Source organism: Heloderma suspectum, chromosome 17, assembly GCF_057233095.1.
Source record: "Heloderma suspectum isolate Gila_16-S chromosome 17, 16-S_ref, whole genome shotgun sequence".
NCBI lineage: Eukaryota > Metazoa > Chordata > Lepidosauria > Squamata > Helodermatidae > Heloderma > Heloderma suspectum.
Genome location: NC_139474.1, coordinates 10,575,673 through 10,598,234, shown reverse-complemented (window position 1 = coordinate 10,598,234; position 22,562 = coordinate 10,575,673). Strand labels below are relative to the sequence as shown.

The 22,562-nt window shown below is 48.8% G+C and overlaps 2 protein-coding genes across 3 annotated transcripts; both read right to left on the bottom strand.

The window, feature by feature from the left end:
• Positions 1 to 2,113: 2,113 nt before the first annotated feature.
• UFC1 (ubiquitin-fold modifier conjugating enzyme 1) lies at positions 2,114 to 9,703 on the bottom strand. The gene is made up of 6 exons (XM_084823473.1): positions 9,571 to 9,703; positions 7,025 to 7,092; positions 6,039 to 6,102; positions 4,603 to 4,679; positions 3,858 to 3,948; positions 2,114 to 2,368 (listed from the first exon to the last, which is right to left on the bottom strand). Exons 1-6 carry the CDS (start codon positions 9,691 to 9,693, stop codon positions 2,297 to 2,299), a joined length of 495 nt encoding a protein of 164 aa, XP_084679599.1. The 5' UTR covers positions 9,694 to 9,703; the 3' UTR covers positions 2,114 to 2,296.
• A 6,068-nt stretch (positions 9,704 to 15,771) lies between these two features.
• Positions 15,772 to 21,966, bottom strand: LOC146334463 (apolipoprotein A-II-like). 2 transcript variants are annotated; one of them, XM_084824493.1, is made up of 4 exons: positions 21,808 to 21,966; positions 20,365 to 20,474; positions 17,045 to 17,201; positions 15,772 to 16,026 (listed from the first exon to the last, which is right to left on the bottom strand). In XM_084824493.1, exons 2-4 carry the CDS (start codon positions 20,414 to 20,416, stop codon positions 15,912 to 15,914), a joined length of 324 nt encoding a protein of 107 aa, XP_084680619.1. In that variant the 5' UTR covers positions 20,417 to 20,474; positions 21,808 to 21,966; the 3' UTR covers positions 15,772 to 15,911. The 2 variants fall into 2 exon arrangements, with proteins under 2 accessions (XP_084680619.1, XP_084680620.1); XM_084824494.1 differs by having other exon boundaries at positions 20,365 to 20,446.
• Between the last annotated feature and the right edge of the window lie 596 nt (positions 21,967 to 22,562).

Here is a 22,562-nt window from a genome sequence, read left to right as displayed (position 1 = left end):
GAATGTACCGCTCCCCAGATGTTGCCGGACACCAACTTCCATCAGCCCCAGCACGCACGGCCCATAATCAGGCACAGCTGACCAACACTCGCTGCCTTAAGTGCCATTTTTTCATAGAAAGTCAAGGTATAAATTGAATAAATACATGGACAATAGCTGGAGGGCTACAGGTTCCCTCACCTCCGCATTAGCTGGCAGCTACTTCCAAATCTGCTCTTAACGCCTAAACAAATATTAACAGCAAGGACTGCCACTGGAGGAAAAGTACATTAACTTGCATAGAATTAGACCGGGTCCCATCCAGACCTAGAGAGGAACATTCTAGAAAGCCAGTGCAGTGTAGCAGGTAAGAGACTGAGCTACAAATCAGAACTCGCTGGGTCAATCCTCTGCTCTGTTCGGAACTGACTAGGCTTTTGTGCAGTTTTCTTCCCCCATTCTAAAAGGCTGACGTGCCTCTCCTGAGGCTTCACTGCTGGCAGTAAGAGCTGTAAGCGACAATATGTTGATATGTTTTGTATTTTGGGACCCATCCTTTTTGCCTTTGGGCTGCCCACCATTGGAATGTGGCCACTGAGAGCGTCTCAAAAACTGCATTCACCCCTCAGACTGGAAGAGGTTCTCCAATGCTGGCATACACCCACAAGAACCTTCCTGAGCCCTGCTCTCAGGCCTCCCACTAAAGTCTATCAGGTTGGTGGTCACAAAGAACAGGGACTTTTCAGTAGTGGCCTCACACTTGGGGAACTCCCTCCCCCCTAAGAACGCTGCCTGGCCTCCTCTCTTGTGGCCTTTTAAGCAGTTCCTAAAGACTTTGTTACCGTGCCATGGTTTGAGCCAATTTGATTACTACCCCCTAAATATGATTTTGTCTGATGCTCTTATTATACGTTCAATTGTTTGGGGGTTCTTTTTTATTCTAAGCTGCCTCGTGAAGGCTTGCCCTGAAAAGGCAGGGTAGAAATAAGGAAATAAAAATAAAATAGAATGCCCTGTTGCTAACTGCTCATTTATGGTAGGAAATTGCACTGAAATTGGTGGAAAAGGGGGAAGGCTTTTTAACTGTGGCTGCATCCAAGGAAAGAAATGAGCTCATCAGAACAGCCCTGCTGGATCAGACCACCTAGTCCAGTCTTTGGCACACAGAGGTAGACTACCTCTGAACAGGGAGGTTCTGTTCCAAAATATCCTAAAGGTGGAATTCTATGCATGTTTAGACCAAAAAAGTCTTATAACACCCAGGATCTCCAGCCAGCTATGAGGGCTGGGGCATGCTGGAAATTGTAGGACTTTTTTCTGTCTAAATATCCATAGGATTGCACTTAAGAGCTCTTCTGGATCAGACCATAGGCCCATGTAGTCTAGCATCTGGTTGTGGTCAACCTGACAGCTACGGAAAGCCCACCAGCTTGAAGGCAAACAGACCCCTCTCATTGTTCCTCCCCAGCAACAGGGAATTTAGAGCAGCGATACACAGACTTCAGGCTTGCAGGATCTACTTGGGATTTTTTCCCAACGAGAACCCAGAGATCCACAAACCAGTGCCCACGGCAAAACAGTGGTGGGCTTGGGGGAGTGGGCAGAAGTATGCAGAATTCAGGAATGGGGTGCCTCTGAGCGCCTGACCAGCCCAGAAATTTGATTTTGTATTAGAAAATGAGTTTTTGTATCCATTGATTGCTTGCATTAATTTCTAAGCAATGTACAGAGCACCAGATTACCTTCCTGGGAACACCTGTTGGAAAAGGAGTGTTTTTAAGTAGGTGACAAAAACCTAGAAGGCTTGGTGCCTGCCTAATTTGTAGTGGTGGGGAGTTCCAGAGAGCCCTTTTGCACAAATATCCACTTCTGTTTAATGCCCTATGCCCCCAGGTTTCGTCATTTCAGCAGCCTAATTTGCTGTTACTGCTATAAACTATTTTGTTGATTGTTAAAACAATGGGGAGTCCAAAACCCTTGACAATTGATTCCAAGCCACCCCAAGGTCTACTGGTAGATTCCAATCAACCTTCTGCCACCTTTACTTTACAACAGGGCCGTACTGAAAGCGCCCAGGCCCCTTCCAAAGAGCCAAGCTGCGAGAGAGCAACCCCTAGGAAAGAGCAGGTTTGGGGAGGGAGGATGATGTTTTTATTGGCAAGTCACCTTCACAGACAGACTGGCAGCCTGCAGGCCTGAAGCTACACACAGAAGCACAAGACAAGTCACTGGCACAGGTCGGGGGCTGCTGGCATCAGTGGGAGAGGCCTAGGACGGCGGCTTGAGGCCTAGCTTCCATGTCTGGGCCTCCCAGGCCTCATTTTTCCTTGTGCTCGATCAGGCCCTTCGAAATCAGGTCCGGGATCTCCACAGCCAGCCAGGGTCCCAGCTGTAAGACAAAGAGAACCACCAGGAAGCTATCGGGGCTGTTTCCGTCCCTGCCCTCCGAATCCCAACCCAGAGATGGGAACACCAACAGGGTCAACAAGAAGGTTGCTTCTGAGGGTGGCATCTTCTCCATCAGACAGCCCCTTATCAACAGCAACTTCTGCCTCCCCCACTGCTGGAGAGAAAGAGCCTGCAACCCGGACTCCATCACCCACAGTGATGGAGTTCAATGCTGTATTTTCTGGTTTTAATTTTTGTGAACTGCCCAGAGAGCTTCGGCTATTGGGCAGTATAGAGATGTAATAATAATGTTTTTTTAAAAAAAACAGCCCAGGGCCAAAAAGAGGGTGCCTCAGTTCTCACCAGCACCTAATTATATTGTACTTTTGTGTGCATTTTTTAATTGTGAGCCAATTTTGGCTGAAAAGGTAGGGTGTGTGTGTGTGTGTGTGTGTGTACACACACAAAAGAAAGAAAGAAAGAAAGAAAGCTCGCTCACAAGGGCTGCCATTTGAGGGAGGCATATTCACCATCCTCATGTGATTACTAAAACAAAGTATGCACTACTGAAAACACACACACCATATTCCTCTATTCATATCTGTCTCCCCTCTCCTTCGCCGGCTGATTGTAACCCCCTTGGGGCAGACACACGTATATTCCCTCATTCGCTATAGAAGCGGATAGAACTAGCCTATATATCAGGGGTGGAGAACCTGTGGCTGTCCAGATGTTTTGGCCTACAATGCCCATCAGTCCCAGCCACCATAGCCAATGGTGAAGCATAATGAGAGCTGAAGGCCAAAACATCTTTGGGCCACAAATTGCTCACCCCAAGGTATACAGTCACTCAAACGACTATGTGGGCTCTAGTCTACAAAAGCTCATGTATGGTTTACTAAACCTATTAGAAAGCATTCCTATGTCCCTAGGCAAGTGTCCTAGGCACCATCGAAAGGCTGGGAAAATTCCTTCCGAAGTCGGAAACAGCACTCCGACCTCAGAAGTGGGAGTCAGAGATCCGCCCCCTGCCTCCGCCTCTCGCAGCTGGTATGGATAGAACCGTGCCAGCTGCCTCTCCGAGGTTGGAAATCAACCTCAGAGAGGGGGAAGAGGGGGCGTTCTGATGGACAGGCAGGGGAGGAGACCTGAGAGCCAGGCAAAGATCACCTCCGCCACCTCTCCCACCAGCAAGGCACAGAATCTCGGCTTCCAAGTAGTAAGGGGGCCCTCCACAGGACTGCACCCTTAGTCTGAAAGAAGCCTCAAGGCCACTTTCTGCTGCTTTCACACTTCTATAGTTACTGTGATGCATAAACAAAATTTTGACATTTGCAACAAATGCAATTTATCCACTCAAGCTTACTGCAAGGGTACCCAGGAGCAGGCCTTTTGACCTTCCTAAATCTCACTCCCTTTCTCCAGCACCCGGAAGGATGCACCCCACTCCCCCAAACTCACACTCACTCCAAGCCATGCCAGCAACTCACCCCCAAGGCCATGAGGTGAGCCAGGCCGAATTTGGGGACGTTCCTGGCCCAGAGGGGCTTGAAATGGTCTGTTAGACAGATTTTACCACCCCTGCAATGGGAGAAAGAGAGAGAGAGCGTGCCATCCAGATGGGATGCTAATGTAAAACAAGGAAAACTGGCCACAACATGCAAGGAGGCTAAATCAGGGGGGCAAATCTTAGGCCTGGAGGTCAAAGGCAGCCCTTCTGGGGGTCAAAGGCAGCCCTTCTGGGGGTCAAAGGCAGCCCTTCTGGGGGTCAAAGGCAGCCCTTCTGGGGGTCAAAGGCAGCCCTTCTGGGGGTCAAAGGCAGCCCTTCTGGGGGTCAAAGGCAGCCCTTCTGGGGGTCAAAGGCAGCCCTTCTGGGGGTCAAAGGCAGCCCCTTGCAGCTCTCCAGATGCCCACATCCCCTTCCCTAAGCCCCACCCCTTCTCCCAACTACCAAGAGGTTGGTGGTTTCCTGGCTTTTGTGCAGTTTCTCCCTATTCCCAGAGGTTGAAATGCCTCTCCTACGGCTTCGTTACTGGCCATAAGAGGTTAAGCAAAAATGTGCTGTTAATTTTGGTATTTTGGCCCTATCCCTCTAGCCTCGCCCCCTTTTGTCTTTGGCTCCACCCACCCCTAGAATGCAGCCCTCATAGAGCTTCTCTAAAATGGAATTTGGCCTTCGGTCTGAAAGAGGTTCAACACCTCAGGGCTACGTTTTAGGGGAGGACATCGCCTGACCTGTACATTTTAGCTGTTTTTCCATCCAGTTCTGGAATGGCGATCTCCGGCGCAGTGGATGGATACGTGACTGGGATCTGCAAATGGAAGCCTACTCATGAGTAACAGGAGCATAAAACATAAAAATACAGCTCACCATATGGAAAATAACCCTCACCAGATCCCACAGACCTCTGAGCACTCATCCTTGACTTCCAGTCCTCCAAGACCATAGAATTGGAGCCAGAAAGGTCTGCATTTCCTCCTGTATGTGGATGTCTAGGGTACTAAGCAGACTCCATTTAAGTAAGGAAGAAGGGATAATGTATTCTCCCTGCAGCATTCTATAAAATTAAGGAGGGGCTCCAGAAATCTGCTTGGCTCTGACCACGCAGCTGCAAAAATGCAGAATATGGCCTCTAGTGTGGAACAAGCAGAACTGTGGCAATTACCTCGACTTGGGTTTGTTTGTTTTGTAAAAGATACTCAGCCCACATTGATTAGAGAGAGAGCTGAAAAGATGTTGCTTGTTCCTGCTAGCTAGGTATGCCCAGGGAAGTGCTATTCCTAACCCATGCACATTTTGAAAAGAAAAGCCTCTCCAGCCCTCGTTTCTTCAGGGGATGAACGAACTGGAAATACGCTGGCAGTATCTACTGTGAGATTAGAAAACAGGCAGAGTTTGGATAAGTTCTTCCCAGGGATTACAAGGTAGTGCTTTTACGTCTAGAAACTTTTACGTCTAGAAATTAATAGTTGCAACAAATGACAGAAAACCAATCTTGGTTAGTACACTGAGAGTTAAACCATAATTCCCCAGTTCAGACAGAAATGGGAAAGTAGGGTTTAATGAACATCGGCTTCTATTCCGGCATGCAAGAGAAGGGGAGCACAGAGTGTGTGGGCCTCACACAGGTTCTCCACATAATAAACCATGATTTATTAAACATGCCATCCTTCCCAACAGCCACCAAGAGAAGTTAGGAGAGCATGAATAGTACCATGGGTACACGTGCTTGCCTGCATCAGTGCATGCGCTGCAATGCCATCAAAGTGCAACATTCAGCTTCCTGAGAATCCCAGCTTTCTTTTAAACAACACCCAAGTTGCTAGTCCTCAAGGTAGTGAATGTGATTGCAAATGGCCAGGACTGTGAGGGGGGGTGGGGGGTAGGGAGCGCTTCCATTATCTACATAACCCCCTGCCCTGTTTCTCTGCGACCAACAAAATCAGGAGTGCGCAAAAAATAAATAAATACACGTAACATTGGCTTAATTTGTGCAGGTTGCAGAATCAAGCAATTCTTGGCCCAGAATTTCAGTTCTTCTTAGTCCAGATGCTAAACATTGCCCTGTCTGTGGTTCTGTTCTGTAGCAGATTCCACACAGACAGAGACGAGAGAGAACAAAAGTGGGGTGCAGGAAAGCCCCCCAAGGGAACACAGAAGGAGGACTCACATCGAACTCAACAGCAAACTCATATTTCAGGAGATTGTGGATGTACCAGCACTTCCCGAACCACCTGGCAAGAGAATAAAGAAAGAACAGATAATACAGAGTTATGGGTAGCTCTGTTTAAAAGCAAAATAAAACATCATTGTTATAATACTTAGCATTCGTATAGAGCTTTCAAGCATTCAAAGCATTTCAGGTGCATTATCTGGCTGTAATCTTTGACAATAACCCTGCAAAGTAAGCCAGTCTCATACCTCCCCTATCAAGGGTTCCACCCTTAAGGGCAACATAAAACTAAGTTTAAATAAATATATATTACAGATAGGAGGCTGAAGCCAAGAGTGAGCAGCTTGCTTAAGGCCCCTGGCAAATTCATGGCAGAGACATGCTTCAACCCAGGGACATCCCAATTCATAGAACAGTCTATTCTCCTCTGTGTTTCACCAGTGTCACGTACACATATAGCTACAGCCATCTTACGCTTACTTTTTCAAAAAAGGTTGCCAACCGCTCTGGGGACTCTGGGATATTGTGCAAAAAGCTTTGAAACAAATGGGGGTGGGGGAGAACCCTCAGCTTGGCTATAAACATGAACAGATAAAGCTGCCTTACACAGAGACAGACTATCAGTTCATCCAGCCAGGTGCCATCCGCGCCAGAAGCGTTGAACCTCTTTTAGCCTGAGGGCCAAATTCCATTTCAGAGAAGCCCTCAGGAACCAGCAGTGGGCGGGGCTGAAGACAAAAGGGGCGAGCCCCCCAAATCCTAGCCTATTTAGCGTAAAGCTCTTCCTGTCAGTAACTACGCCTTAGGAGAGGCATTTCCACTGATGGCAGGTTGGTTCCCAAAACCTCAAGCAGGGACCCCTTGCAACCTAAGCTCCATTAACTGGAGATGCCAGTGATTGAACTTGGGACTGTCTTCAGGCAAAGCATGTGCTCATCCAGTAAGCTCCGGGCTCTCCAAATCTGTCTCCCCCTCTCTCTCACCTGGTGCCTTCCTTGTTGGATTCTAGCCTGAACCAATCGTTATCAGCATTCTTGTTGTTTTCCACATACTAGGGGGAAAGAAAGAAAAATACGCAGCAACGTAAGGCGTGTGCCAAGATGCTCCTACACAGCCATTTTTGGAAAATCCAACAGAGGAGATTCACAGATGATTCCAACAGTCAAAGAACAGGGCTTTCTCCAAGACTTTGGAATGCCCTCCCGACTGGCACCGATTTCTTTTTGGCGCTGACTTCAGACATGCCTTTTCGCCCAGGCATTTTCACATTTTAGAATTTTAACTTTTAAAAATCGTAAATTTAATTTTTTTAAATGTTAACTGATCGTTGTGTTCTTGCTTGGCTTGCTGGTTGAAGAGCTGTTGCTGTGGTTTGCCTTTTAATTTGTAATTGTATGGTTTTAGGATTTATTATTACTACTACTAATACTACATCTATATCCCACCTTTTTTCCTCCTGGAAGGAACCCAAGATTGCCTACATGGGCCTCCTCCTCTCCATCGTTATCCTCACAACAACCTTGGCTAGGCTGAGAGTCAACAACTGGTCCAAAGTTACCCAGTGAGCTTCATGGCCTAGTGGGGACATGAACCCGCACCTTCCGAGTCCCAGTCGAGCACCCTCACCATGATACCACGCTAGCTCTCTTTTGGACTTGGTTCGTTTGTTGCTGTTTTAAACGCTGTGTGCACTGTCCTGGAATCCCTTGTGGATGAAGGACGGTTTATAACGTTTGAAAATAAATAACGTAAATAAAATACTTTAGCCCACAACAGTCACAGAGGAAAAGAGCAAACTTCTAGAAGACAGAAATAGGAATGGGGAGGGGGAGGAAGGAGAGAGAAAGAGAGAGAGAAACATGAACTCCAGCATAACCCCATCCTAAATCTCAAACCCAGCCAATATTTACCCAGAAATAAGTGCCACCAAGCACAACGGGATTTGCTTCTTAGGGTGGCAACTTGAGCTGGTCTCAAGTCCTCCTGAGAGAACTGGAGGCTCTATGAATACTGGAATGAACAAACTGTCACAAAGTCAATGGCCAACTATCCCCAGTCAAGGAGGCATCAAAAAAGGGATTTGAAGGCATCCCCAGTTGAATCAGGTTCTTATCATGTTAACTTCAACCACAGCTCTTCAGATCAGAGCAACAGATCAGTGGGTGAGGCAGCATTTGTGTCCCTCTCCCTCACAACACCATGACCTAAAACAGGGAAGGGAGAAAGTAGATCTCCAGAGGTTTTGAGCTTCAACTCCCAGAATTCCTGACCACTGGCAATACTAGCAGGGTTTTCTGGGGGTCAAAATCCCAAACATCTGGAGATCTACCTTCTGCCCATCCCTGCCCTAAAATACTGAAAAGCAGTCCTCCGTCAGCGAGAAATGCTGACAGCCCGCTTACACAAGAGAGCACCACTGCGGTGTAGTGGTTACAGCAGCCAGCCTGGTGCCCTCCAGATGGTGAATGGGGATGATACGGGATGGAGTCCCAATCTAAAGGAGGACACCAGTTTGGGGAAGGCAAGCCTAAACACCATAGGACTACAATAGGAAAGTTCACAATATAACTCCTTTTGGATGGAGACTGGGGTGGGATGGCTATTTGCAAGGGCCGCGGTGGCTTAGTGGTTAAGACGCTGAACTGCAGACTGGAAGGTCGGCAGGTCAGCAGTTCAAGACCCCAGTGCTGCCTGACGGAGTGAGCTCCCGTCTTCAGTCCCAGCTTCTGCCAACCTAGCAGTTCGAAAGCAAGAAATTGCAAGTAGATAAATAGGTACCGCCTCGGCGGGAAAGGTAACAGCGTTCTGTGCGCCTTGGTGTTCAATCATGCTGGCCACATGACCACGGAAGTGTCTTCGGACAGCGCTGGCTCTTCAGCTTAGAAACGGGGATGAGCACCGCACCCTAGAGTCGGACACGACTGGTTGGGGACACCTTTACCTTTTTTTTTTACTTAAACAATGCAAGCTAAATTAACTAATATGGATACTCAAATACAACCCGCTGTGAATGTGAAGCGTCTGACCGGAAGTTTCTGCCTAGGAAAGCTAACTCCACAATCAGTTAGGCCAACCAAAATGCACAGAAATGTGCAAGCTTTTGAGTTCTCCAGAACTCTTCAGCGGGCTTTTTTTTTTTTTTTTTAAGCCACAATCAGTGACTCTTTCAGGCACCTCAGGCCTCTGATGCTACCGGAGCAGCTGCTGTTTCTCTGGAACTGGAGAAATTGCCACAGTTTGGATCGGGGGAGGCAACCTGGTGCTCTTCAGATGTTTTGCACTGCAACTCCCATCAGCCCCAGCTAGCATGGCCAATGGTCAGGGATTCTGGGAGCTGTAGCCCAAGACATCTGGAGGGCACCAAACTACCTATCCCTGATCAAGACTCTAGGAGCATAAGGGTGGGAATAACAAAAAGGCTGACTCAAATTGACCCTCCGGAGCCACCGTAAGCAAGCAGAGCCAATCGGAAAGCCACGTCAGCCCCGGGAGTTCAGGTTTCCATTCCCTGACGGGATGCAGCACGGACCTTAATGAGCGCCTGGTATTCCTCCTTCAGCCGCTGAATCCACAGCTCCCGGTCCCGCGGCCCCGCGTTAGTCTTCAAGAGCGGTAGCTCAGCCACTACCCGGCGGGTTGCCTCGTCTGCCATCTTTGTTGAGGGAGAAAGGGAGGGACTAGCCGGAAGTGGCTTCACCTCGCGGGAGCAAAGTGGGAAACGGCCGCCATCATTGTTAAGGGAGCAGGCGATTGGCAGGAAATAGATAAAGTAGTGCTGCCGGCATTATTGTTAAGGGCGGAAATTAAAGGTGGGTTGGGAAGAATAGAAGAAGAGTGTTAGAGATACGGAGCCGCCCTGTTGGTTGGTGGTGGAAGTGATGTATTGTTTAGCCTAATAGGACGCCATGATTGCTGAGGGCGAAGTTTATGGGGAAAGGGCACAGCGTTTGCCTTGGAAATGCTTTCGCAGGCTAGAAGTGCTGAGATAACAGATGGGCCCCTTTGCCCAAATGAGATTAAGAAAAAGCTGGTTCTTTGCATTAAGAAGGGTTTTGTTGTTGTTCAGTCATTCAGTCGTGTCTGACTCTTCGTGACCCCATGGACCATAGCACGCCAGGCCTTCCTGTCCTGCGCTCTCTCCCGGAGTGTGCTCAAGTCCATGTTCATTGCATCGGTGATGCTATCTAGCCATCTCATCCTCTGCCGCCCCCTTCTCCTTTTGCCTTCAGTCTTTCCCAGCATCAGGGTCTTTTCCAGAGAGTTTTCTCTTTGCATTAGGTGGCCAAAATATTTGAGCTTCAGCTTCAGGATCTGTCCTTCCAATGAGCAGTCAGGGTTGATTTCCTTTAGGATGGACTGATTTGACCTCCTTGCAGTCCAGGGGACTCGTAAGAGTCTTCTCCAGCACCACAGTTCGAAAGCATCAATTCTGCGGCGCTCTGCCTTCCTTACAGTCCAGCTCTCACAGCCATACATTGCTACTGGGAAAACCATAGCTTTGATTAGACGGACCTTTGTCGGCAAGGTGATGTCTCTGCTTCTTACTATGCTGTCTAGGTTTGCCATAGCTTTCCTCCCAAGGAGCAAGCGTCCTTTAATTTCATGGCTACAGTCACCGTCTGCGGTGATCTTGGAGCCCAAGAAAGTAAAATCTGTCACTGCTTCCATTTCTTCCCCTTCTATATGCCAGGAAGTGATGGGGCCAGATGCCATGATCTTCGTTTTTTTAATGTTGAGTTTCAAACCAGCTTTTGCACTCTCCTCTTTCACCCTCAACAAGAGGCTCTTTAGATCCTCTTCGCTTTCTGCCATTAGGGTGGTATCGTCTGCATATCGGAGGTTGTTGATAATTCTCCCGGCAATCTTAATTCCGACCTGTGATTCATCCAACCCGGCATTTCTCATGATGTACTCTGCATATAAGTTAAATAAGCAGGGTGACAATATGTAGCCTTGTCGTACTCCTTTCCCAATTTTGAACCACTTGTTCCATGTCTGGTTCTTACTGTTGCTTCTTGACCCTCGTACAGGTTTCTCAGGAGACAGGTAACGTGGTCTGGTACTCCCATCACTTTAAGAATTTGCCACAGTTTGTTGTGATCCACACAATCAAAGGCTTTAGTGTAGTCAATGAAGCAGAAATAGACATTTTTCTGGAATTCTCTTGCTTTCTCCATGATCCAGCGAAAGTTGGCGATTTGATCTCTAGCTCCTCTGCCTCTTCGAAACCCAGCTTGTACTTCTGGTAGTTCTCGGTTCGCATACTGCTGAAGCCTAGCTTGTAGGATTTTGAGCATCACCTTGCTGGCATGTGAAATGAGCGCAATTGTGCGGTAGTTTGAACACTCTTTGGCGTTGCCCTTCTTTGGAATTGGAATGTAAACTGACCTTTTCCAGTCTTGCGGCCACTGTTGAGTGTTCCAGATTTGTTGGCATATTGAATGCAGCACTTTAACAGCATCATCTTTTAGGATTTTAAATAACTCAGCTGGAATACTGTCATCTCCACTAGCTTTGTTGTTACTAATGCTTCCTAAGGCCTGCTTGACTTCACTCTCTAGGATGTGCAGCTCAAGTTCAGTGACCGCACTATCATGGAGGCAACAAGGCAGTGATCCATGAAGGGGAAGAAGGGTTTAGTCCTAGGCCTTTCACAGTTGTGTGACAGGCAGAAATTCAACAGGTAAAGCACCGTCTAATAATGGGAAAAGCTGTGTTTGCTAGACAGTGGTGGCTGGGATGCATTGAAAGGCACAGCAGGTGAAGCCAGGGGTCACAACAGTAACTTCAAGAGGCATATAAAAATAAAGACAGCCATGCTGGTCCATGAGAAAAGAAATCCAAAATCCAGAGCTTTATCAGAACCAACCCAAACCCCACCAAAATGTGCAAGTTTTCAAGCTCTGCAGAACTTTTCTTCAGGCTAAGTGAGACAAACAGCAGTTGATGGGGGGGAAGAAACAGAAAATTCCAAGATTGCAGATTTTTGTGGAATTTTGGTTCTTCCTAATAAAGGCATTGTCCAACTGTAGATTCAAGAGGTTTTATTGTGGTTGTATTGTTATATTGTGGTTTTAATGTTCTATATATTTTAAATTGTTTCATTGTGTGCTGTTTGGTTTTAATTTTTGTGAACCGCCCAGAGAGCTTCGGCTATTGGATGGTATAGAAATGAAATGAAATGAAATAAATAAACTTCATGATCATGAGTGCAAATTGCAGGGGGGGGTTCTGATCCACACAACACAGAAAATTGTCTTCCATTTGGTCGGGGAAATGGGAGAGCTAGTAGACATCCGCAGTCTGAGACTATGCCAATTCCAGGTTTCGGAGGGCCCTTGGGCAAGACACCCCAGTGAGCCCCCTCCCTCAGGGAGTCCGCCTTCTCCCTGCCATGGTCACCAGCTGTTCTTGCTCCTCCTCTTTCTCAGCATGGCTCCCACTTGCTTGCTTGAGAGGCAGAGAGCCAGGGAACGAGGGGGCCATGACATCTCCTGCTCCTCCTCCTCCCCACCACCGTTGTCTGGGCCAGAGCGAGAGGCAGGTGAACAAGCAGCTTGCAGGGGTTAACAGGAGGAGGAGGAACTCCAGGGGCTCTCATCAGTGGACCCTGCTGAGGTGCGGGCCCTGGGCAGGTGTCCCACCATGCTGATCCTTGACGGCGGCCCTGGTTTGAGAATGGTAGGGTCCCTGTTTCACATCCAGTGAAATGTTAGAGGCTGTGTAATGCAATGTACACATTGAGCAATATTTGCTGTTCTGTACCTACGGGTTCCTTGGTTCTTTAAATATTCATGGGAACAGAGTTGCTCAGAACTTAATAAAAGCCAAATCTGAGCCCCGGAAACCTGATCTTCAAGCCTTAGACACACACTGAATTGTGTGTTGATAGGGAGCAACACAGCTGCCTGCATTTGGGGCCTCTTTGTGGGGACTATCACGATGAGCGCCCACCCTTTGACACCTACTGCTACATCACCACTTCTCCAACCTTCACTCCCCAGGAGAAGCCAACCCCTAGCCCTAACTCTAAGCCAAAGCCTACAAGAAAAGGCTTCCTGCTCTTTACTCTTTAACAGCCAGGTCCAGCGCTCCCAGAAGGGCCTTGCCAGTTGCTCAGTGCTGGAGTAATTTGTGTGTGTGTGTGTGTGGGGGGGGGGGGGTGTCCATGGTTCTGAAGTCAGCCCAAGTCCCACCTATGATCTTGCTGCTTGTCCCATACTGTGCCTCTTCTCCTGAGCCGTTGCCCGGAGCAGAAGACAGAAGCCCAGACGGCATGTGACATTTAATACTCCTGATGTAGTGTTTGCAAGAGAGCATGATGGTTTGAGAAGGCAATTGATCACGTCATTAGGAATTTGGGGGGGGGGGTAGTAAGCCTGGTAGAAAAAGAATGTCCCTCCCTCCCTCCCTCCCTCCCTCTCACACACACTCACGTACACACACAGAGCCATCCCTGTTCATTGCATGGCAGAGATGGATTTCCTGCACAAGGCCAAGTTGCCGCATCTTTTCTTATTTTTATTGAGCAGCCTCAGAAAAGCTTCACCAAATGAGCATCTGCCCGATAGACAACTGCTCATGGGTTGGCAGGCAAAACAACCACCACAAGTGCTTCTCACCTTGCTCAAGGAACGGTGGGAACTCAGGACATGCTCAGAGGCCTGTTTGCGCCCGTGTTTTCAAAGCATGCCCCCAGGGATTCCCAATAAACACTGGTGGCTTTTCAAGGTTTCTTCCATCAGCCAGTGCAGAGCAACTTTCTTGAAGGACAGCATGTCCACCGCTACCGATGTCCCACTGCAAGGCAGTCTACTTCAGAAGGTTGTTGGGGACATTTCTTGGGGTATTCTCAGTTCATGGAGGGTGTCGATGCAAGGTCCAATTGGACCTGGCTGTGTCCCTTAGAAAGCTCCCAGGATCCTCTGCTCACGGGAGGCCCTAGCATCCCATCTCCTACAACTTGGAGGTCCTTTGGCTAAGCTGGGATGGGAAGTGTACTGCTCTACTGCAAGCATATATCTATAGATAGATAAATAGAATATTATAGCAACTGGAATGGTTTGTTTGTTGGGGAGTCGGGGGAGTTGTGCAAATCCCTATGGGCTGAATCTTGTATTTTTATTTTATTAAATATATATCCCTTTCTTAAAAAAAAAAAATGGCAGTCAAGCTGGCTAGCAATAATAAAAGTCAACTAAAAACAGACATCTTGCAAGCTCTGTCCTAAATCTTTGGGAGGAATTACTGAAGCCTTGTGCTGCCATCTGCTGGGACAATATATGTTGCAACGGCTAGGGCATGCTGGGAATTGTAGGACTTTGTTCTGTCTAAACATGCATGGGATTGTGCCCTAAATGTGTTGTGTTTTTAGTTTCCCCCCTACCCATTCCCTGCTGCTGGTTTTTACGCTGCTTTGATTCCGTCGTCAACGATTAAAGCTTTTATATTAGGTATTATCACATTTCATTTGAGGGTTTAATTTTTGTGAAACTCCCAGAGAGCCTTGGCTATTGGGCGAAGTGAAAATGAAGCAGGTACATAAAGAACGCTATCTCACTTCTGAATGTGTGCGCGTATGGGTGGGTGGGTGACACAGCTAGCCAGACATCCAAATTGGGATCCCAAGTTTTCCTGGGTCAGACCAAGCTCCATTTAGGAGCTTGCTAAGAGCATCGCTATACCAGCCTAAAATCCTGCATTTAAAACGGAGCTTTCTGCTTCCGTTCTAAATGCAGGATCACAACAGACTCACTTTACATGCGTTTCTTCCCCCCCTTTCCCCCTCCTTCTCCCCATATCTGAGTCTTCTATATCTTTCATTGATCTCTCTGCTCTTCTTGTGGCTTTTCCTTTTTACATGGCGAGAACTCAAGTGGAACACAAGCAGGGAAATTCGATAGCTCATTATCGCCGATCGATTTAAAAAACGGAATAAAAGTCATTTAGTGCAGGAAATGCCCTGGAGGTTCACGCCAGCATCTAAAGGGCTGAAAACTTCTGTGAGTGAGCAATCTCAATAGCAGGATAAAAGTTCCATGTGAGGAAGCCCTAAAACTAGGCATCCTCCTCCTCCTAGACCAGGGTTTCCAACACAAAAAAATATATACTGGGAAAGAGTAAACTGCGAGAGCTCCAAAGAGCAGCAAAATGGAGCAATACACTTGGAAATACCATGATATATAACAGAAGTGGGAATCTCTTTCAGCCAGAGGACTGCATTCGGTTTTGGAGAAGCTCTCAGAGGCCACATTCCAGTGGTGGGAGGAGACAAAAGGGAAAGGGCGGGGCCAAAATGCCAGCATATTTGAGTTGAGGGTTCTTACTACCATGAACCAAGCCTTAGGAGAGGCCTTTCAATTTGTTAGAAGGGGGGGCGCAGGGGGAGAAACGGCAAAAGCAGGAAAACCACCAAATGCTTGGGGGAAAGGGTGTGTGGGCAGGAGCAGGAACCTCGGAAGGCAGATTAGGTCTCCAGGTGGGCCAGAGTTGTCCCGCGGGCCTGAAGTTCCCACCCTCTGGTACATACGGTGTTGGCACTGCCCATTTGAAAGCGGGGGATGCGTTCTGGGGTCCCAGTTTGGTTCCTGCGCAAGTGCCCACTTCAGTCGCGGTGTAAGCAGAGCATCGACGTGAAATCTCCGGATTTCAAGATGCAGAATTTGGACGGCACAGCATCCAGAGCGCAGCTATGCTGGTACCCAAATCAAAACACACAAACACATGCAGTTAGAGGAGAAAGTCTGCTTTGCCTTTATTGAGACCGGAGTGAGATCCGGGCGGTCTCCGCGAGTTACAAAGACGTGCCAGTTCCTCGTGTTTTACTCTCAGCGGAAGGGCCCGAGAGATCCTTGAGGCCGAGCCTGCTCCTTACTGGACACTTGTCCTGACAGAGTCAGCCAAGCTATTGAAGAATTTGGTCACAGTTTCTACCACTTGATCAGTTATGGGCTTCACATGCTCTTGGAGCTTTTGAATGCTTGCCCTGGAATAAAAAAGAAAGACACGGGTGGGAGCACTGGGCTAAAGTTCCATCTGATTCCTCATTCCGTTTCCCGTGTCAGCCAAAGGGAAGCTCCTGGGAAGCCCAGAAGCAAACAGGCTTCTGCTATTGGTGGGCCTCAGTGGATGCTATTCCAAGGTTGACTGCATCTGAACATTCAGGTTGCGGGGCTCGGGCAAGGTGCTTTCGGCATGGCCACTCCCTCCTTGTCACTGTGGCCGCTGCCTGGGTTGCTTGCCTGATCTACACCACTATGCCAGAGCAGGGGCAGGCAACCATTTTGGGCCGTGGGTGCATTTGGCCGTTTGAGAAGCTGTGCCCGGCACCACCACAAAATGGCTGCCATGGGAGGCATGGAAAGGACAAGTCCCCTTCCCAACCAGAACACAGCTGCAGGCCATCTGGGCCCACTGAGGTCTGGTCTACTCACGAGTATGCCTTTACTCAAGAGGAGTCCTTATTCCTCAGGTGGGCACTTCTGCATTGGCATCCAGCCAAGTCTCCCTGGGGCTAACTACTTTGTGAGTGGGGGAGGGTCAATGTCTGTCTCCCCTGAAGGCCTGAGATCCCCCACCCCCGATCTGGCCCAAGGTCATCCCTTCGAGATGTTCATCTCGGGGGGCGGGGTCCAGGTCATCCTCCGAAACTGTGCCGCTTTTCACTCTTCGTGGTTGGAGTGGGCTGGTGACTGGTAACACCAGCATGGAGGAGGAGCTGGAGGGGGAAGAGGGGGAGAGCCCAGTTGCTCCAGGGACTAGCAGTGAACCCACAACTTGTGAACCCACATTGGCCCTTGACCAATGCCCAAAGCTGCTGACCCCCGGCTCCAGCACTGCCTTCCCGGGGTCGCTCTGAAGCAGACGTTGCTGCCCACCTCACGCATCCATGCAGTTCCATGTCCTCTCCTTTTGTGACATGTTTCCTCTTTTGGAGAGGGGAGCAGAGTGCTGAATAGTCACTCAGCCCACAGCCCTCCTGGGATTCGAAAAGCAACTCTTACTGTGCCTGAGTCCTCAGTTCCACGAACTTCTCACGGTGAAACAGGTCCTGGGGAATGTACCGATTCACAGTCTGAGTGAACTTTTGGTACGCCTGCTCAAAACCAGGGACCTGGGCCTCGCCTTGGCCTTCTTCCGCTTGCTGCTTCACGACAGCACCTGCAAGGATGTGGCGGGACATGTGAGCAGAGACTGCCGCCGAGGGAGGACACATTTTCATCCATTTTCAGCATCCATGAGACACTGCCCCAAATTCTCAGGATGGCTCGCCATTTAACAGAGGGGAGGGTGACTCCCATGATCCCTCATCATTGGCTATGCTAGGAAGGCCTGATGGGAGTTGTCAGCTGAAACACCTGGAGGGGGACAAGTTGCCCACCCCTGATTGAAACACACACCCCACTTTAGAGCGTTCCGAGCTGGGCCTGGGTGCCACAAGGACAATCTTTTTGAAATATACCTGCACCTGTGTTAAGTTCTTTGTCAGAGACCCTCCTCTGGGTGCTCCCCCACATCTGACATCAGGTGGGTGGCTTTTTAAGTGGCCTTCTGAGATAACTGCAGTGTTGCACCTCAGCCCTGCGGAGTGCCTACTTTGCGTGCTTACTCTCAGCCCTGCGGAGTGCCTACTCTGCGTGCTTACTCTCAGCCCTGCGGAGTGCCTACTCTGCGTGCTTACTCTCAGCCCTGCGGAGTGCCTACTCTGCGTGCTTACTCTCAGCCCTGCGGAGTGCCTACTCTGCGTGCTTACTCTCAGCCCTGCGGAGTGCCTACTCTGCGTGCTTATTCTCAGCCCTGCGCAGTGCCTACTCTGCGTGCTTACTCTCAGCCCTGCGGAGTGCCTACTCTGCGTGCTTACTCTCAGCCCTGCGGAGTGCCTACTCTGCGTGCTTACTCTCAGCCCTGCGGAGTGCCTACTCTGTGTGCTTACTCTCAGCCCTGCGGAGTGCCTACTCTGTGTGCTTACTCTCAGCCCTGCGGAGTGCCTACTCTGTGTGCTTACTCTCAGCCCTGCGGAGTGCCTACTCTGTGTGCTTACTCTCAGCCCTGCGGAGTGCCTACTCTGTGTGCTTACTCTCAGCCCTGCGGAGTGCCTACTCTGTGTGCTTACTCTCAGCCCTGCGGAGTGCCTACTCTGTGTGCTTACTCTCAGCCCTGCGGAGTGCCTACTCTGTGTGCTTACTCTCAGCCCTGCGGAGTGCCTACTCTGTGTGCTTACTCTCAGCCCTGCGGAGTGCCTACTCTGTGTGCTTATTCTCAGCCCTGCGGAGTGCCTACTCTGTGTGCTTACTCTCAGCCCTGCGGAGTGCCTACTCTGTGTGCTTACTCTCAGCCCTGCGGAGTGCCTACTCTGTGTGCTTACTCTCAGCCCTGCGGAGTGCCTACTCAATTCTAACAGGTTGAACTGCCTCCCCTAATGCTTCGTTACTGACAGCACGAGCTTTAACCCAAGGCTAACCTAAGGATGTACAGATCTTGTAAAATCTGTTCTGTCTGCATTTTGCTGATTGCCACGAGCCTTTCATGCCATTGTCCACTCATTTACAGTCCCCCCCCGATTTCCTGAATGTGTGCTAATTTGCACTTGTCAAAATGTGCAAATCCCCCTCCAAAATGTGCAAATCCCCCTCCAAAATGTGCAAATCCACCCTCCAAAATGCGAATTTCTATATTTTAGCCAATAGGGGAAATGCACCATTTTGGCCGATGCTTTTTAATGTTATGTATTTTGCTACAACTAAATCTTCATAAAATTCCAGAAAGTTAAAAAAAGAAGAAGAAAGGACCACTAGTCCGTGGCATCCATGCGACTCGGGAAAAGCTGGTGTCCTGCGGAATCTGTGGGTTGGATTCATAGAAATCTGAACTCATTTGATCCCACTGTGGATTTCACCCACATCCCTACTTTAACCCATGGTTTCTTGCTCTACCCAGGGTTTGTCTGGCAGATGATTGGACACACTGTGGTTTGTTTGCTCAAACCCTGGGTTGTTTGTTTCCCTCCTCCTTCGCCTGCTCCCTCCCTGTATCCCAAATAGGGATGGTGCGAGCGTCCGTGGGGGGGGGGAGTTCAATGCACCCCCCCTCACCCACCCTCCCAGACCCCGCTCGTGGAACTGCGGCGCTCACGGACCCGCTTGTCAAGCACCCTGCAACTATTCCATTCACACCCATGACGTTGCATAAATGGGCCCTTAATGACGGCCAAGTATGCAACGTTACCTACCCAGAAGCATGAGAGCAGCCATTGTTGCTCACACCAGTGGCTTGCTAGGGAGGATGGGTGGCTTTGCGGCTTCATCGGGTATTTGCCAGGCCATGATGAAGCTCACACTGTGCCGTCAGTGGGGCGGGTAGCAGCAGAGACTCAACGAGTGCCTGACAAAGCTGGCCGTCAGTGAGTTCGTCCATTCCTAATTCCAATTGCCTTTGTGGCACTGTGGTACTGGCATGGAGAGTTGTGTTCTACCACTCTCGAACGCTGCCTCTCTAGCCTGGTGAAACAACCTATGGTTGTGGGTTCACACATAACAACAACCCATGGTTTAAATGACCCAACCACAAGCCATGGCTTCTCTTTCTGGTATGTTTTTGGTTAACAAAGCATGGTTCGTTAGCGTGGCTGGGTTCACACAACACGGCAACTCAGAAATCAACAATCCATACCAGGGGTTAGCGTCATGTGCAAACCCAGCCATGGGAGCTCATGCAAAGAAAGCTACCATTCCACTGGAAATTAATAGTACCTCAGCCAGGTTGTGGAAAGACTAAACAAATACATCAGCGGCACGAAGTTCAACTTGCCAGGTGGGAAGAATTCAACTTACAGCACAAGTCTTTGCGTGTTCACTTAGAAGCAAGTCCCGCTGTAGTGAATGGCGTTCTGTCCAATTTAAGCATGGTTAGGATTATACTCTATGGGGCATTTTTGTACTGGCATTGAAAATTCAGTTGGGGGATTTTTTGGCCTTGGCTTCCATCCAGGGGCAAGGGGAGGGGTTGTGACGCTGGAAGTCTGGACTCATTGATTTTTTTCAAAGATAATTAGCCTATGTTTACAGAGCAAATATTGATCAATCCCTACATTTTTTCATTCAAAGTAACTTCAGTGTTCAGGGGGGTGGTCTGGGGGATAAATCCTCGGTGGTGGGAGGCAGTCCCTCCCCCTCCCAAAATTCTGCCATTGGTTCCCAGCCTTCCTGGAGCACAGTGCTTACTCGGAAGTAGCTACCACTGAATTCAGTGAGACGTACTCCCTAGGAAGTGTGCTCAGGATTCTCCATCTTAGCGACAAAAAGGAATTGTCAGCCACTCACAGTACCTTCCAGGCAGCAAACGCTGACCAAGAGGATTGCCAGGGCAAACACTTTCATCTTGGCACGATCTGGACACTCCTTCACGTTCTGGAGAAAGCAGAGGGCGGGAGAGCTTCTGAAAAAGGAGGAAAGAAAGCAAAACCACCAGGCCTTCATTACACAGCACGTATACCTCTGAGCTCTACTGCCTGCCAGTCATCATGGGGACGCGAAACTATTGTATCCCAACCTTTTTGATCAACAGAAAGAAGGGGTTGTTGGGGTGCCCGTGCCAGAGAAAGCTGTATAGCAGAACGTGGGGGAGAAGAAGGGCTTAATCGTCTGGTCTGACACTAAGAGGGATCCCTTCCCATCTATGTTTAGCCTTCCCATAAATACAATGTGCAGTGCACTCCCATGTGTGTCTGCTCAGACCTAATCCTCGTAAAGCTCTATGGGACACAGATAAGTGGCAAAGAAACTATCTAAGTGAATTTTCTTTCAAATGTACATTGGTGGTGTATCAGTTTAGTATACTAAGCAACAATAATCGTCATCCTGTATTCTAATTTCTTCCAGTTCAACTCCCCTGAGTGCCATTACTTCTGTAACCAAAATGGCATCACCCACACACAAGAGGAAGATATCAGTAGGTTTGAGGGAACCCTGAGGTTTTCAAAGAACAAAATATCTTTGTAGGGGCGAGACCCTAAGGCAGGGAGGGAAGCCAAAAACAGCTCAGTGAAGACTGAGTATTCTCAACGGGGATGACATGCTGGCTGAGAGTTGTGCGGGGGAGATGGAAAACTGTGGGGAGGGGAGAATGCAGTGGAATATCCTGAACAGGAGGACTCTATACTGCAAAATTTTGTTGCAGTACTATTATTATTATTATTATCATTAATAATGATGATGATGATGATTATAATAATAATAATAATAATATAGCCGGGGATAAATTATCTGTTTCAAAACACTCAGCACTTTCTTTTCAACTTTTCTACTTATCCTTGTTCTCCAATCCCGCGCCTTCCTTCTGCCCAGACTTAACAGGCTGAAATTCAACTGGCGTAGTTGGCCCAACTTGGCAACGTAGGAGCATGGCTTTGGCATCTGTCGCTATTTGCTGATGCCTGATCTCAGCCCTGGCACACGCAAAATAAGTCTAGGCAGTCAGAGCGCATTTCCACCTGACCATGGAGAGAAGAGCACTCATACATCAGGGATTCTTCCGGAGAAGGGCTTCTGGATGTGTGGGTGGTATTTCTAGACAGGTTCGAGCCCCAACATACTCTGTTTTCTATAAACTAAGCTCTGTAATGCAGTGATGGGGAACGCTGCACCAGTTGGATTTCTGCCTGTCATACAGCTGGTAAAGCCGCAGCATTTCTGTCAGGATAAAAAGCTTTGCAAACCTATTGCCTTCCTCTGTCCCATTTTTTTTTTTAAATAAGCTATTTTATTCTTACCTGAGGAATCAGTTCAAAGGAGCCAGTCGGGGTAGAAATGAGCTTTGGTTGGAGGCTGCAGGTTCTCTTTTATACCTCACTGGAAGTCTGGCCTCTTTCACCCGAGCTGATCTTCCTGTGGATTGGTATTTTCATCCTCCCACCCCATCCCACCATCTCATTCTCTCTCTCTCTCTCTGGATCTTACCACACTTGTTGTCTAATCGTTAACGGAGATAATTCCTACGTAAACAGGTCTGGGGGTCTAAGGGTCACGTCCCCCTGCCAAACATACACACACACACAAACACTAGTGATCGCTTTTAGCATGAACAAGAAAGCCTTAGCCACGTCAGGTTTGTGTGGCCTGCAAGGTTTGCCGTGATGAATCTTTGGTGGGGCCACATCTGGTATACCATGTTACATGGCCGACATCAAGGCTTGGCACGGTCAGGCATCTGCTGAGGGCCCATACCAAAGCAGGGGCCCACTGGCAAGAGCCCCTGGCCTTGCTCCTCCTCTTCACCATTGCAACCTGCTCGTTCAACTTGCCACAGCCCATGGGACCAACATTTCGGGTAGCCGCTTACGACTCGCCCCAAGAGAGGTCACAAATATGCATAACATTTGCACATGCCAATTTATAGGCTTCGCTTCGCTGCAAATTTAGAAATCATTATTAGAATTTCAAAAGAAATACAACAAATCTCACGTTAGTGTGAAGACAGAGACCTGGTGACCTGGGTGCCTACCTGTTCAGCCTACTGTCCTGTCGC

Coding starts and splice junctions, on each gene's coding strand:
- UFC1 (XM_084823473.1), bottom strand. CDS start 9,693: ATGGCAGACGAGGCAACCCGCCGGGTAGTGGCTGAGCTACCGCTCTTG. Junction 7,093..9,570: donor AATACCAGGCGCTCATTAAG/GTCCGTGCTGCA, acceptor CTTTCCCCCTAG/TATGTGGAAAACAACAAGAA. Junction 4,680..6,038: donor AGTTTGCTGTTGAGTTCGAT/GTGAGTCCTCCT, acceptor TTCCATTTGCAG/ATCCCAGTCACGTATCCATC.
- LOC146334463 (XM_084824493.1), bottom strand. CDS start 20,416: ATGAAAGTGTTTGCCCTGGCAATCCTCTTGGTCAGCGTTTGCTGCCTG. Junction 17,202..20,364: donor CAGCGTTTGCTGCCTGGAAG/GTACTGTGAGTG, acceptor ACATCCTTGCAG/GTGCTGTCGTGAAGCAGCAA. Junction 16,027..17,044: donor GAACTGAGGACTCAGGCACA/GTAAGAGTTGCT, acceptor TTTTTATTCCAG/GGCAAGCATTCAAAAGCTCC.